Raw genomic sequence first — 15,994 nt, 5'->3', positions numbered from 1 at the left:
TGACTGCTGTGTCCGGGTGTGAATTTTCCACTGAGGAGACGTAGTTGGCTAACTCGGCTATGGTGGTGTTAGCGTTAGCCTCAGGTGGAATGTAAACACAGATCATAATAATTGATGAACTCCCGTGGGAGGAATGATGGTCTGCATTTGACAGTGAGGTATTCCAGGTGAGGGGAACATACATGTGTGAGTTCAGTAGAATTTGTGCACCAGCGTTCATTTATCATGATGCAAACACCACCGCCTTTTGCCTTGCCCGAATATGTCCAGAACTCAGCTGCACGCCTCCTCACTGGTACCCGCTCCAGAGAACACATCACACCTGTCCTCCGTGAACTCCATTGGCTTCCAATTAAACACTGAATCAACTTCAAAATCGTACTCATCACCTACAAGGCCCTCAACAGCCTAGCCCCCCCCTACCTTGCCGACCTCCTCCATCACCACGCCCCCTCCCGATTCCTCAGGTCCATCTCTGCCAACCTGCTACAAGTTCCACGGACTGAGCGACGGACTTGGTGTGATCTGGCCTTCTCAGTTGCTGCCCCCACCCTTTGGAATTCACTCCCCTCCCACATCAAAGTCTCTCCAACCCTCCCTTCTTTCAAATCTGCCCTCAAAACATACCTTTTCACACTAGCCTTCCCTACCTAACTCCCACCTTATTCTTCATGTTTAACCTCTGTTTTGCTTTTATTCCTAGTCTGTCTTACATAGTTTTGATAGGGCAATATGTAAAGCGTCTTAGAGTACCATATTAAGCGCTATATAAATTTAATTGATTATTATTATTATTATTAATAGCAAAAAAATCAGGTTCCATCAGTTTCTAATTCTTTGTCAATGTGGGGCTGGATTTGGCAGAAAAAAATCCGGATCCAGGGACAACTGGTGAAATGATGGAGAAACTGGTAGATAGAAATCCCAGTTCTATGTTCTTAAAGGCAGTGGACGATGCTGAAATTTTGGACATTGTAAACAACTGCAAAAACAAAAGATCCACTGTTTTTCAAGACATGGATATGGCTCTAGTCAAACTGGTAATACCGGCAATTGTAAAACCGCTGACTCATATATTCAATTTATCATTTCAAACCGGGATATTTCCGGATGGAATGAAGACTGCTAAGGTTATACCATTATACAAAGCAGGGAGCAAACACAATTTCGCAAATTACAGACCTGTCTCTTTACTTCCGCAATTCTCCAAGATTCTAGAAAAACTCTTCAACTCCAGGTTAGAAGCTTTTTTAGAAAAGCATCAACTACTTTCTGACAGTCAATATGGATTTAGATCAAATAGATCAACATCATCAGCAATAATCAATAGAGAATCAATAGAGGAAATCACAATGGCTATAGACAATAGGCAATTGGAGTGTTTATCGATTTAAAAAAAGCATTCGACACAATCAACCATGACATTTTAATTTGCAAACTGGAAAAGTACGGAGTAAGAGGAGTTGTTCTAGATTGGATTAAAAGTTATCTTAACGGGAGAAAACAGTTTGTGAAGTTGGGTGATTACTGCTCTTCATGCTTGGACATTGCTTGCGGCGTACCTCAAGGGTCAGTACTGGGTCCAAAGTTGTTTATCCTCTTAAAACCCAATCGCCCACCGGTGGGCGATTGGGTTTTAAGAGGATATGTTTCCACTACGGAGCGACATAACCCGCTTCAACTTTCATCATTACAGACATTCTATACGTCGTTAGAAAGGGTAGAATCTCCACAATTTATTCATCCGGTTGTTTTTTCTATAAATCATGAGCACAAAACCATAAATCATTGATATTTACCAGCATGGTAAACCGGAAATGCCAAAAAACAGAGCAACTCCCTACCTTTGAAGCAATCTGAGAACCGTAATATGTGTCCATTCCTCAATTATTTATATTCCAATTGTCCGTGAGAATCCACTGATCAAAAGCATCAAAATGGTTTTTCATAAAATTATTCCAGCTTGTGAATATCGTTGTGTATAGTCCATTTGTTTACCATCTCCAAACTTTGTTCGTCAACTAACATCCAGACGTTCGCAGCCGTATCGATATTTTCTCTACCTCCAGTATGGAGTTGTTGGGTATGCTTGTTTTCATCACTTTGCTGGCTACAAAATAAAAGTGTCCCCGTCTTTTTCTGTTCAGTTTTCACCCCGGTACAGCCCGTGAAGTAGATGGAGCGCTCCCAGTTCGAAGGGCCAATGGGCTTTGTTTACTTTGTTTCGCGGCTTTAGTATAGGGACAGCGTATTGGCTATTGATATATAAATCACTTGGGCTTCTAGCCAATGAGTTTACCTTTCCAACGCTGCCAGGCGTGTCCAGGTGTGATACGTATGAGCCGAGATATAAAGCTGCGTCAACACGGCAGACAACTCACTTTGCGCAGGAGAGAGCCTCCAGAGGACCAGGACGCACAACTCAATTGCCCCTTTAAATTTTGTTGCACAGCTTTCGCCATTTACAATGGCGAAAACAACGAAGAAAACCAAATATTATACTCATGAAGAAGCCCTCGCGTTGATTTTGGCTTCATCCGAGGACAGCGAAGACAGCCAATATGACTCTGAGAGAGAGGAGATGTTCGAACAACAATTAGACGACGTCTTAGATCGGTGAGTGACGCCATCTTTGTGTATTTTTGTGTGTGGGTTTTTATGCTTACAGTGAACAATACAGTATAGTTATATAGTATACATTATATATATAAATGAAAAAATGATATAATATAAATATAAATATATATATATATATATAGCCGTGAGTGAAATCTGAAAGAAAGTTAGTGTGTGGGGGGTGTAGCTTACAAAAGACAACAACACAGACCCTTTGTTCACAAGTTTAGCATTTCATGAATGATGCTAAATGGGTAGCCATTTAGCACCACTTATGCTAAATGGTTAACCATTTAGCATAATTTAGGAAATGCTAAACTTGTGAACAAAGGGTCTTTGTTGTGCTGCTATTTGCAGCAAGGCTAGCAATACAATCATTCTGTTTATGTACAGTTATTTCCTGTTGATTTGTGTAGTATGTAATATCATATATCTGTGTTTATTTGTTTTCTATGTAAATAACACCCCATTGAATTGCATTTATGTATTTCTTCATTATATTTGGTGACATTTGTGCATTGCATTGTGTTTGTAGGTCAATGTCTGAGGACAGTGATGCAGATTGGGAGCCGCAAAGCCAGACAGGCAGACGCCCGACCCCCACTCCTACTGAAAGTGGTCGTCAGAAGCGTCAGAGATCGCACTCTGCAGCCACCAGTGCTACCTCCCCCGCTGCATCGTCCACCGCCACACCAACGACTGGCCGTTCCCGTGCTGCACGACGTGTTCGGGGGAGGGGCAGGAGAGGAGGATCCCGAGGACCCTCTCGAGCACCCAGCGCCGCCACAGGGGAACAACAGTGGCGTGATGTGGGGGATCACAACGTCGAGCCTGCCCTCCTTGACTTCGTGCCGGTGAGACAGCCTGGACCACAGCAGCGGACCAGAGTGGCAACCAGTCCACTCGAGTTTTTCAGACTGTTCTTTACCGACGCTGTGCTCGACACTTTGACGGCGAACACCAACGCCTACGGAGCCAAGAGGCACGACGGAAAGCAAGTGGTCTGGCACAACATCTGCAGAGCGGACATTTACTCCTACCTCGCCATGGTGATCTACATGGGGATGGTCAAATGCTCCTCGCTGCTGGACTACTGGAGAGGGTCCCGTCTCTACAGCCTTATATTCCCCCCCTCTGTGATATCCCGAAACAAGTTCCTGAGGATTTCCCGGGCTCTCCACATGAGCGACATCACAGCAGACGAGGAGAACGTGGCTAAGAGGGGGACGCCGGCTTACGACCGCCTGTGCAAGATCAAGCGCCTTTACAGCCACATCGTCGAAGCCTGCAAAGCCCACTTCCAGCCGGGGCGACACATCTCTATCGACGAAAGGATGGTTGCATCCAAGGCCAGAATCTCCCTAAAACAATACATCAAGAGCAAGCCCACTAAGTGGGGATATAAGCTGTTTGTTTTGGCAGATTCTGGCACTGGATACACCTGGAATTTCTTTGTGTATGAGGGCAAGTCACCTGGTTATGGAAAGGGGCTGAGCTATGACTCCGTCATGTCATTCTTGGACTATGATCTCCTTGGTACAGGTTATGAACTTTACGTTGATAACTTCTACACAAGCTCCCACCTTTTTCTGGACCTGTTCAAGAAGAAGATGGGGGCTTGTGGTACCATTCGTGCGAACCGGGTTGGTTTCCCTAAGACCACAATCAATGACTTCACAAGGGGCACTCCTCGGGGCGCCATCAAGTGGATCAGGGACAGTGAACTGCTTTTTGTGAAATGGATGGACACTAGAGAAGTGGTCATATGTTCCACCATTCACAAGGCGTTCACCGGCGACACGGCCCAAAGGAGAGTGAAGACGGCTGGAGAGTGGGAGGTCGTCGATGTCCCCATTCCAGCAGCAGTCAAGGACTACAATCAGCATATGGGGGGGGTGGACCTGTCGGACGCACTGATTGGGTATTACAGCGCTTCACATAAGACGATGAAATGGAACAGGACATTTTTTTACCATTTTTTGGACATTGCTATTGTGAACGCTCACATATTGTACCAGCAGTGTCAGAGGGGATCGATGACTCAGAAGGAGTTTCGTCACGCCCTCATCGAGGAGCTTGCGGACCTAGGAACACCATCCACATCCAGGCCATCCACCTCACAGGTCGCTGCACCCCCAAACCCAGCAGCATCCCACAAGCCGCATTACTTGGATGAACAGGATGAGGCTAAGCGGGACTCTGCGGGCAGGGCCGGCAGACGGCTCTGCAAGCTGTGTCACAGAAAGACACCAGTCGGGTGTTCGACGTGTGGCGTTCCCTTGTGTTTTGTTGCCACAAGGGACTGTTATAATGAGTGGCAGACGCGACAAGGGATGTAGAACGGCCCAAAGTGTCCTGACAGCGCACTGTACTGATTTTGTACGGTACTGTCATTTCTGTATATGTTGTAAATTGTATATATTTTGTTCTTGTAATAATGATGTGTTCATTCTTGTGTATAGCTGTGATACACATTCTTATACATTTTTTGTATAGTTTTTGTATATTGTTCATATTTAGTTCTTGTCATATTTTCTTATCATATTTTTTTGTATATAGTTCACTCATTTTTCATATTTTGTTATTGGCACAAGTAGTAATAGTATATTGCAGAATAATAAAATCCTTGTTTGAAATTCAGTCCAGTATATTCTGTCATTTTTCTATGATGGTTACTATCCGGTAGTGTCTCATCACATGACAATATCTCAATATGGCCATATCAAATGAATGTGTGAAAAAATTATGTTTTGAATCATGGAGAAAGGTTTTATAGTCACCAAAATGCTTCAGTAATGTTTCCAGTGTCACAGAAGTGAGTAAATGCATTTGGCACAATTTGGCCATTTGGAGACATTTTGGAGAGGTTTGTGCCGCCAGTGACAACACACCATAAAAACTCCATTAACTCACAAAGGTTTAGGCCTAGAACTCCAATTTCTTCCAGGTGTAGTTGGCATGATGTAGAAGGTATTTGGCATATTGCCATATGCCTTGCATAAAGCACATCCTAGTTATTGTAGTTCAATTATGACCTATTATTTTCAAAGACAAAAAAATTGCTTTAGAGCCATGTTTGAACTGATGTCATTTAGGTTGTGTGTATGATACATGCCAAATAAACATATCTACAGAAACTAGAGCTTAGGGTTACTAGGACTTAGGGTTACTGTGTTATAAGCTTTTCCATTTGGGTATGTGTATAGGCGAAAAAAAACAAAATACTGCCGAGACAGAACAGGATTTATACTGTACATTAATGATATATGCAAAGTGTCCAAGCTACTGAAATTAGTCCTGTTTGCGGATGATACAAACATCTTCTGCTCAGGAGACGATCTCGCTGAGCTTCTGAAGGATCTTACTGAGGAAATTATCAAACAAAAAAACTGGTTTGATTACAACAAATTATCCCTAAACCTGGCCAAAACTAAAATTATGCTATTTGGATATGGTAAAAGAGATGGTAGGGATGGCAGGTAAAAATGGAAATAGATGGGGTGGAAATTGAAAGAGTACACGAATTGAAGTTTCTTGGAGTTATGATCGATGATCTAATCAGTTGGAAATCACACATAAAACTTGTTCAAACCAAATTGTCAAAAAGCATTGCAGTAATAAACAAAGCAAAGCAGGCTTTGGATCATAAATCACCCCACACTCTTTACTGTGCACTCGTTTCGCCATATCTAATGTACTGTGTCGAGGTCTGGGGGAACAACTACAAAACCTCATTAGCACCAGTAACTATCCTGCAGAAGAAAGCGATTCGTGTCATTCATAAGGTTGGATATTTGGACAATACTCATTCATTATTTCTACAGTCAAAAATAATGAAATTCACTGACATGGTGAAGTTTCAAACTGCTCAGGTAATGTACAAAGCAAAAAACAACAAACTCCCAAATAATATTCAAAAATTATTTTATAAAAAACAGCTTAGTTATAATTTGAGGGGGAAACTAAATTTTGACAGGTTCAGCATCCGAACAACCAGGAAAGGCTTTTGCATTTCAGTTTGTGGGGTAAAGCTGTGGAACAGTTTGAATATGGAGATCAAGCAATGTCCAAGCATGAAACAGTTTAAAAGAAGATACAAAGAGATGGTTTTCCAGAGTTAAAGTAATGAAGGAGGGCTTTGACGTCTCATTACTTGTTAACATGACTAGTTAACTGTGTGATCAGCAGTGAGCTATTGGTCTTAAGGGTGGTGTCGCGTGCTGTGGTGGCTCGGCCTTCTGCTGACTCCACAGTTGCTGTGGTGCTGGCAGTTGGAGTGGCTGACATTTTTAGTGTGTCAGTGAGTAGGAAACATGGGTATGTGAAGGATTGTATATGTATGGATTTACAGGAAATATATTGGTACGTTGTGTGCATCTATGTGTACTGGTATGGTGTACAGATATGCAAGTGTTCGTGTGTACGGTTGTGTGCATGTGTATTGGTATGGAGTACAGAAATGCAAGTGTTGTACGCTTGTGTGTATCTATGTGTATCTGTATGGTGTACAGATACGCAAGTGTTGATACATAGATTTGTTATCATGAAAATGAGAAATGAGTCTGAAGGAAACAGGTAGTTTTGAGTTTGAGTTTTGATTTTGATTTCTGACCTGTTAATATTGTTTAAAGAAGTGGGGTGGGATGGAACAAGTTTTTACTTCTTCAGTGACAAGGATAGATTAATTTAGATATACCTTTTGCTTTAGATAAAATTATCCTTCCAAAAATTGTAAGGTCTCTTGTTAGCCAGTGACTGAGGGATATTTTCACATCTGTTATATGATTTGAAACATTAACGTCTTCTCTTCTAATAAGGTTTTTAGAAAATGTTATTCCTAAGTATTACACCTCAGGTTCAACTCTAATTGAAGCAATGACTGAGTTGTCACTTGTATGAATGGGGAGAAGTCCTGAAGCTTTTGAAGAAAAGAGATTGTATTTAGGGATTTATCTACCATTTATTTATCTTTTAAAATAATGGATGTATCATCTGCAAATTGACTTATTTTAAATTCCTTATTGAAAAAAGTAATACCGTCTCCTTCTCAGTGGTATGATTGAAAAGAACTGTTAGCAATTGGGTTGCCAATATAAAAAGCTTTGGGGAAATACGTACGGCATCCCTGTCGGATGCCTCGCAGTACTTCAAACCTAGGGGTAAATCCAGGATTCAGGGAAACAGAACTGCTTATATCAGTATAAAACATCTTAATAACATTACGAAAATTTTCCCCGAAGCCCAAAAAGTGTAATGCTTCCAAGAAAAAAGGATGTTCAACGCAATCAAAAGCCTTGTAAAAATCTAGAAATAGCACAAAGACATCCGTATTAATGAAGTCATTATAATCTAACATATCAATCAACATATCAATCAACATATCATATCAATCAAGAATCAACCAAGTATGGTTATGGATACTTCTACCCTTCACAAAAGCTGATTGGCATTCATCAATTAATTTTGGCAGACCGTCATCCAATCGGTTTGAATACACGTGTGCCGACAATTTATAATCATTACATAATAAGGTTATTGGCCTCTAATTATCCAGTGAAAGTTCATCCTTGTTGGGCTTCGGAATTAGTGTAATAAGACCTTGCTTCATAGTAGGAGACAGGTGTCCTGTTGAAATACAATTTGTCATTATACAGTAGCAATCTGATTTCTTTCCAAAAAATATGTAAAACTCAACGGTTAATCCGTCCAGTCCTGGTGACTTCCCCTTAGACATAATTGCACTATCCAATTCTTCAATTCTGAGTGTATCCTCCATCAACTGCTTGAAATCCTCATCCATCGTTTTTACACATTCCTTAATTTTCCCAAAAAAGAAAAGATGGTCATCCTCTGAAAATTTTGTTTTTTTATAAGTTGCTATAGAAAACTCTTATTTCCTCACTAATTTGATCTTTACTGTCTATGTTAACACCATTAATATTTAATTTCTGAATTTTAGTTTTGGTTTGTCGTTTGTCCAAATTATAGAAATAGGAAGAATTTCTTTCGCCTTCTTCTAACCATCGAGCTCTTGAGTGTATATAAGCTCCTTTTGCTTTCTCCAAATATAAATTATCTAGTTCAGTTTGAAGACTATTTAATTTGACAATAAATCCACTATTTGACAGAGTTTGTTTATTTCATTAATAATTACCTGTTGTTTTTGTTTTTTGATTTTAGAAACATGTTTACTTGTTTTAATGGCAGACTCTTTAGTTCTAAATTTAAACCACTCCCATTTGCTCAAAGGTGACATTTTTAACCTCTATGCAAAAGTCTGTATTTTCCAGAAGACTATTATCAAACTTCCATATGGGAATAAGATTTGACTCGTCACGATGAAACTGAAAAGACAGTGTAATTGCACAATGGTCAGTTAAAGGTAATGCTAAAATTTCACATTTAGAAACATCATTAATCAGGTTGTTTGAGATTAACCAGTAATCCAGCCTCGAGCATTGACCATGTTAATTGTTTTCTAGTTGGGTTCTTCATTCTCCAGTTATCTAATAGATTGGCCTTTGTCATCAGTTCAAGTATTGTTTCATTAAATGCGTGGCACTGTCTCGTTGAAGGTAGGCGGTCTAACCAAAGATCAGGGACCAGGTTGAATTCCCCCCCAATTATTACACTGTCTTGAGCAAAGCATTTTCCACTCCTCTAAATACCTGTTTAAAGATGAGAATAGATTTTTGTTCTTTCATTTCCTACTGTAACCATATGCACATAATAAAACGTGGTTTATTTAATTAATTTCTGCTGAAACCATTAACCAATAACCATTAGGGTCACCTTTGTGGTCAATAATCCTCCCAGGGAATCTGTTCAATAAAATCATAACTCCAGCCGAATGTGAGGTTCCATGACTGAAGAAATTAGAATCTCCCCATTGCATTTTCCAAAATTTTGTGTCAGTCTCGGCAGAATGGGTTTCTTGCAAAAAATCACAACAAGCCCTTTGCTCCTTACAGCAAAAAAAAAATAGCCTTACGTTTTACATTATTTTTTAACCCCCTAACATTTAAAGAAATAAAGGACAACATTTAGGTAGTAGGCCTAAGTAGGTGTTCGGGTCTGTGGGACCCGTTTTCAGTTTTTAGCTTTATAAAAGTGATACAAATAATATTTTTTTTGAACTAAGATTCATTGGCTTTGGCTCATTTTCTGTGAGGAACATAAATCAGAAAACATTTTCAATGACCCCCCCCCTGTATACCCCCCTTTCACATTTATATTACACATATATTGTGTGTGTGTGTGTGTGTGTTGGAAACCAAAATTGGAGCACCCAACACTATCTACACCCATATTCCCACACATTTCACCCTGTCTTGCGGGAACCAAGCTTGAGGACCTGACACTATAAAAAAGCTCTGTCAGCGTGGTTCCATACCACAACTGATCAATATGGCAAAGCGATTCTCTGTTCAGACTGCCTTACAGTTGATATTTGAAGAGACAGAGGGTTTTGATGGTGATGCAGAGGAAATAGTTTCAGAAAGTGAGGATAACATTTCTGAGTCTGACACCGAGTTTGAAGAGGAGGATGAGCATCAGCCAGCTCCGAAACGTAAAAGAGCCTCAGGACTAGCCCTTCAGCAGCCAGGACAAGCCTGCGAGCAGCAAGCCCCAGGACCATCCCATGAGCAGGCAGGACCAGCCCGCAAGCAGCCAGCCCCAGGACCATCCCGTGAGCAGCCAGGACCAGGCCGCGAGCTGCCAGCCCCAGGACCAGCCCGCGAGCAGCCAGCCCCAGGACCAACCCGCGAGCAGCCAGCCCCAGGACCAACCCGCAAGCAGCCAGCCCCAGGACCAACCCGCAAGCAGCCAGCCCCAGGAACAACCCGCAAGCAGCCAGCCCCAGGAACAACCCGCAAGCAGCCAGATGCAGGAACAGCCCGTGTGTGGACCCATGATGGACAGAAAAACGCAATATACATGCAACCAGTGCAAAAAATACATATGCAATACACACACAGTGAGACTCTGCCCCTCATGTGTGGTATAGTCTGATATACGTATAATGGCCGTGTTCAAAGGCTTTAATGTGTTGTTCAGACAGATGTTATTGAGTATGTTTCAATTTCTAATGATGTTGATTATTTCCCAGTTATGCCTGTTTCATGAGGCATTTCCTTATTTTGTTGCATTTTAATACAAAAATAAACAAAAACGAGTGGCACTGTCACGTTAAAATTGTACCGGGGGCGAAAATTGTACCGGCCTACGTCATCAGTTGTTTACATCTTGACAACCTGCCTGGCAACAAACGACGCGATCGTCTGTTGCCGGGCAGGTTGCAAAAAACATTCGGCTCATGTTTCCAAAAGACGAAATAACATAATACAGATAACGGATCGCTAGATAACACTTGTTTTTACTTTATATTTGTATTGTATTTAATTGTTTAATCGAATAGCAACAGGGAAACGGGCGATCGCCTCAAAAGATGTAGGACGCGAATGTTCAAGAACCTTCCTACGTCATTTGACGCGATCGCCCGTTTCCCGGCAACAGACGATCGCGTCGTCTGTTGCTATTCGATTAAACAATTAAATACAATACAAATATAAAGTAAAAACAAGTGTTATCTAGCGATCCGTTATCTGTATTATGTTATTTCGTCTTTTGGAAACATGAGCCGAATGTTTTTTGCAACCTGCCCGGCAACAGACGATCGCGTCGTTTGTTGCCAGGCAGGTTGTCAAGATGTAAACAACTGATGACGTAGGCCGGTACAATTCTCGCCCCCGGTACAATTTTAACGTGACAGCACCTCTATTCATAAATGTGATTTAACAAAGGTAAAGTGAACAAATTTAACATATGTGTTGTTTATATTACTTGCAATTGGGATGAAGTAACCATCTGGTGAGTATTTAAAAAAAAAAGCTTGATTATGTTGAATTAAAAGGCAATGGGTCCACCAGACCCAGCAGCACCTCCTGTGTAACAAAAAAACGAACACCCTATGAGGGTTAAAAGAATGTACCAAAAGAGTGTAGCGATGCGCAGGAATGAGTAACTTGGTCCTTAAACTTTATGTTTAGTGCAAAAAAAACCTCCAATCATCATAAAGGGAAAGAAAAAGACCTGCATATAAACAGCTATTGTAGTAAGGTCTAATATGTGAACAACAATGACCTATTATTACTCATACTATCGTAATTCTCTGATTTTAAAGGTCCCATGACATGAAAATCTCACTTTGGGAGTTTTTCTAACATAAATATGAGTTCCCCTAGCCTGCCTATGGTCCCCCAGTGGCTAAAACTTTCGTTTGGTGTAAAACTAGCACTAGCTGTTCTGCTCGCCTTCGAAAAAACGGAGGCTCAAGCGCGCTGTTTGGAATGTCTGTGCTCAAGACGTCATCAGGAATCTCAGCTCCTCCCCTTACTCTGCCTGGCCCGCCCAGAGACGTTGGCCCGCCAATGAGACTCGACCGTGCGAGCGCCACATGTGTGTTTCTTGTCGGTTCTTTGACGTGTCTTGTATTTCCACAACGAGACTGTCGTGGGGGTTATCTGAGCCATGGTTGAGAAGGAATTGGGGGAAAGGAACTTTGGTTTGACTCGCTGAAGTACATGAACTGCGACATGCCGCCGGTTGCCGCGAGTCACCATCGCCCGGCAGCGGGCAGCCGGCAGCAGGCAGCGCGCGGTTCAGTCGACTTCAGGTTGATGTGAAAGTGGAAGAACCAGAGACGTCGCAGAACCCGACAAAGTCGTTTGTGATTCATAATATCGTCTGGAGGCGCACACAATATGTTATATGATATAGATATCTATGTATTATATGATATTATTTAGATATAGAGCTCCAGGACTGTAACGCAAGTGTTGTACACTTCCTTGTTATTTGGATAACCGTTCTGCTGTTGGTGTGATGGCGCATCACGTCGGACTCTCGTCTCTGGTATTTCTACAACGAGACTTGTATTGGGGGTTATCTCAGCCAAGGTTGAGAATGAATTGGGGGGAAGGAACTTTGGCTTTGACTCCCTCAAGACCATGAACCACGACAAGGAGGAGAAAGGGATCTTTGCCGGGCAGCGCTTATGCACCTCCGCCTCCGGCGGTGGTCCCTCAGCGGGGCTCAAGCGGGAGACATTCGCCGCCAACAATCCCTTTCTCCTCCATGTCGTGGTTCATGTTCTTGAGGGAGTCAAAGCCAAAGTTCCTTCCCCCCAATTCATTCATTCGTGTTATGCGCCATCACACCAACAGCAGAACGGTTATCCAAATAACAAGGAAGTGTACAACACTTGCGTTACAGTCCTGGAGCTCTATATCTAAATAATATCATATAATACATAGATATCTATATCATATAACATATTGTGTGCGCCTCCAGACGATATTATGAATCACAAACGACTTTGTCGGGTTCTGCGACGTCTCTGGTTCTTCCACTTTCACATCAACCTGAAGTCGACTGAACCGCGCGCTGCCGGCTGCCGGGCGATGGTGCCTCGCGGCACCCGGCGGCATGTCGCAGTTCATGTACTTCAGCGAGTCAAACCAAAGTTCCTTTCCCCCAATTCCTTCTCAACCATGGCTCAGATAACCCCCACGACAGTCTCGTTGTGGAAATACAAGACACGTCAAAGAACCAACAAGAAACACTTGCGTTACAGTGTGTGTATTCACATTGATGTGGACGTTGAAGAACCAGGAACGTCGGAGAACCCAACGCGGTCGTTTGAGATTCATAATATCGGCTCACACAGCTTTTGGCCGTGATAATATATATTATATGATATAGATATCTGTGTAGGCTATATGATAATATTTAGATATAGAGCTCCAGGACTCCCGTGTGTTCTAGAATATTTACAGAACACGGCTAAAGGGTGTGCGCCTCGCCATTGCAATACATCCACTGTAAACAGAGCGCATGGTGGCTGCAAGCTGCTCAGGGCCACACCCCCACCCTCCTCCTTGACACGCCCACCGAAACAGCGCATTTGGGGGAAGCTCAATGTGCGACTGGCTCGGAGTGGCTGTAACTCTGCACCACGGCTGAATTTAGGGAACGTCTTTGAATACTGTGTTAGTTGCCCACTAATACCTATATTAAAGAATACATAAAATAGCATGTCATGGGACCTTTAAACTTTTATAAACTTACTAATAGAAAACTTTCAAGTCAATAAACAGAAAAAAGACTACTTATAGAAACCAGTATAACATAAAGATATTGTGGTTACCCAGAACTACAACGATAAGACATTCACCAAGGGACTACGGCCGTTTCTCAATTCCTAGCACGCGTACTACGGACTCGATGACTTGCAAGCACGTACTTGGCAAGTCCGTACTTCAAGCACAGACTTGCTGTTTCCCAAAGTGAAGGCTGCAGCCTTGCTAGGACGCGTCCTTGCTAGTCGCGTCCTATGGAGATGAGACTAGAGTGCTAGCTCGAGTGCTTCGTAGCGTTTGTAACGTTCAGACTTTGGAACGACTTGGTAGTGTGGAAGCGCTTCCGCTTTTTAATACTGCGTGTCCGCTTGTAAACACATGTGTGCTTATGAATAAAACATGGAAGCAATCAAGCTGATCGATATTTATTTGACTTTTGTCTGTTATGAATGCGGTCATGTCTCCTTCGCATGGAGCCTCTCTGGGGAAGTCACAAAAGCTTTGTTGCGGTTGATCGAATCGTCTTTATTAAAAGGAAAATCCATTCAATTTTTATAAAACTAAGTGAAATTGTCTGAGAACTTAATTCATGCATCACATTTACAGTACGGTTGATTACTATTATGCAGGGAGAAAAAGACAAAGAAAGAGATGATAAACATGTATTTATTTGGATATATTATTTAACTGATCTGATTCATTCATTCATATATACAATCTACCAGTGCTTTGAACACATAAGTATATCATATAAAATACAATTATATATGTTCTTTCAAAATTACAAACATTGCAAATGATCGGTTGTGCATTAATTTTACAACATTGGATAGTGGCACTATCCCTTCCACCGGTAAACAAATGTTTGTGCGCCACCCTAAGGCGTACAAAAGCCTCCGTTTGCTGGGCTGACCCTAAAAAAAACGAATCAACACAAACATAAATAGGTATACATAAATATTGTAATCTTGTGAGCGAGTAAATTGACAGTGGTGACAGTGGTGTTTAACACCAGCTACGTCCATGCAAAATATAGCAACGTATCATTAAGTTGCAAAAACTTTTGAAAAGTGGCACAGGTCTTTAGGATTGATTATTTGCATTAACATGATGAATCTATAAAAAGCAATACGGCACAAAATATTTCTGAAAACTAATATAACTTCACTTCATTTGAACGTGTACTGCTCTGCCATTTTCAAGAACCCGCCCAGTGAACGCAGAGGATTGTGGGTAGTTTTGGCTCGTCTAGGATGCAGCGATGCATCCTTGAAAAATCTTGGAATTCTCAAAAACAAAGGACTCAAAAATGGCGCGGCTTTCGAGTGTCCTCAACAATGGAACAGTGCTTGTCGGCGTTCTATGACGTAGCGTCCTTAAAAGGGCGGCTGTTAAGCATGCTTCCTTGACATTGGGAAACAGCCCGTCGTGAGTACGTACCTGCAATTGGAACAGCAGCGGACTCGATGACGTCACCACCTCTGCTCGTCCGTTAACTGTGCTACGGCCTCATTTAGGCATATACTACTGAACAATATAAACAAATGATATAAAACAAAATCCCAGCCTCTTTCATTTTCAAATAGTAGGCTATGTAAATATTCTGAATGAATAAAAATTGAAAAGATATGCGTGTCCTGTCATGTGTATGAGCTATACACACACGACTTTATATTTAAGCAATAGATCACGCCAGGCTGTGGTATGTGCTCATTATACCACTGTTAAGGGGCGTTGTCCGGCCCCGACGCGCAGCGGAGGGCCGGCGACCCCCTTCACAGTAACCGTAACAACGGTTACTATTATGGCGAAACGAAAGTCATAGACACACTACATTTAAAAAGAAACCAAGATAGCCGTTTTATTAAAGAATACAAAAAAGTAGTCCCTCCTGGCTGCCGCTATGCATCGACGGTCGCTATGCAACACACTTTAGCGTCCCTCCGAGAGAAGGCTCCGATAGAGCGGTTCGCCGGCAATTTATCCTATGGAGCAGTTCACTCGCCGTGTGCCTAAGCTTTCGTTAGTCTCTCCATCGCCTTGCTCACTCCCGGAGTAACAACATTTACACGCTCTCCATCATCCAACATATGTTTTACTTTGTAACTGTTTCTACTTCCAGGCGCGGAGTGATATGCAAACTTTCACAAAATGATGGGGCGTCATAGCAGTTATGTATACGCTCATTATACAACAGTCGGGAACCAATCAGATCGCTGGATTTAGGTCCCCCGTTG

At 42.0% G+C, this 15,994-nt stretch overlaps 1 protein-coding gene across 1 annotated transcript; it reads left to right on the top strand.

The window, feature by feature from the left end:
* The first annotated feature begins 1,618 nt into the window (after window positions 1-1,618).
* On the top strand, window positions 1,619-7,062 carry LOC130388310 (piggyBac transposable element-derived protein 4). Its single transcript, XM_056597762.1, has 2 exons — window positions 1,619-2,616; window positions 3,152-7,062. Exons 1-2 carry the CDS (start codon window positions 2,468-2,470, stop codon window positions 4,953-4,955), a joined length of 1,953 nt encoding a protein of 650 aa, XP_056453737.1. The 5' UTR covers window positions 1,619-2,467; the 3' UTR covers window positions 4,956-7,062.
* Window positions 7,063-15,994: the final 8,932 nt, after the last annotated feature.

The sequence above is a fragment of the Gadus chalcogrammus genome, chromosome 8 (assembly GCF_026213295.1).
Source record: "Gadus chalcogrammus isolate NIFS_2021 chromosome 8, NIFS_Gcha_1.0, whole genome shotgun sequence".
In the NCBI taxonomy this organism is placed as follows: domain Eukaryota; kingdom Metazoa; phylum Chordata; class Actinopteri; order Gadiformes; family Gadidae; genus Gadus; species Gadus chalcogrammus.
This window is presented reverse-complemented; position numbering and strand designations above follow the sequence as displayed.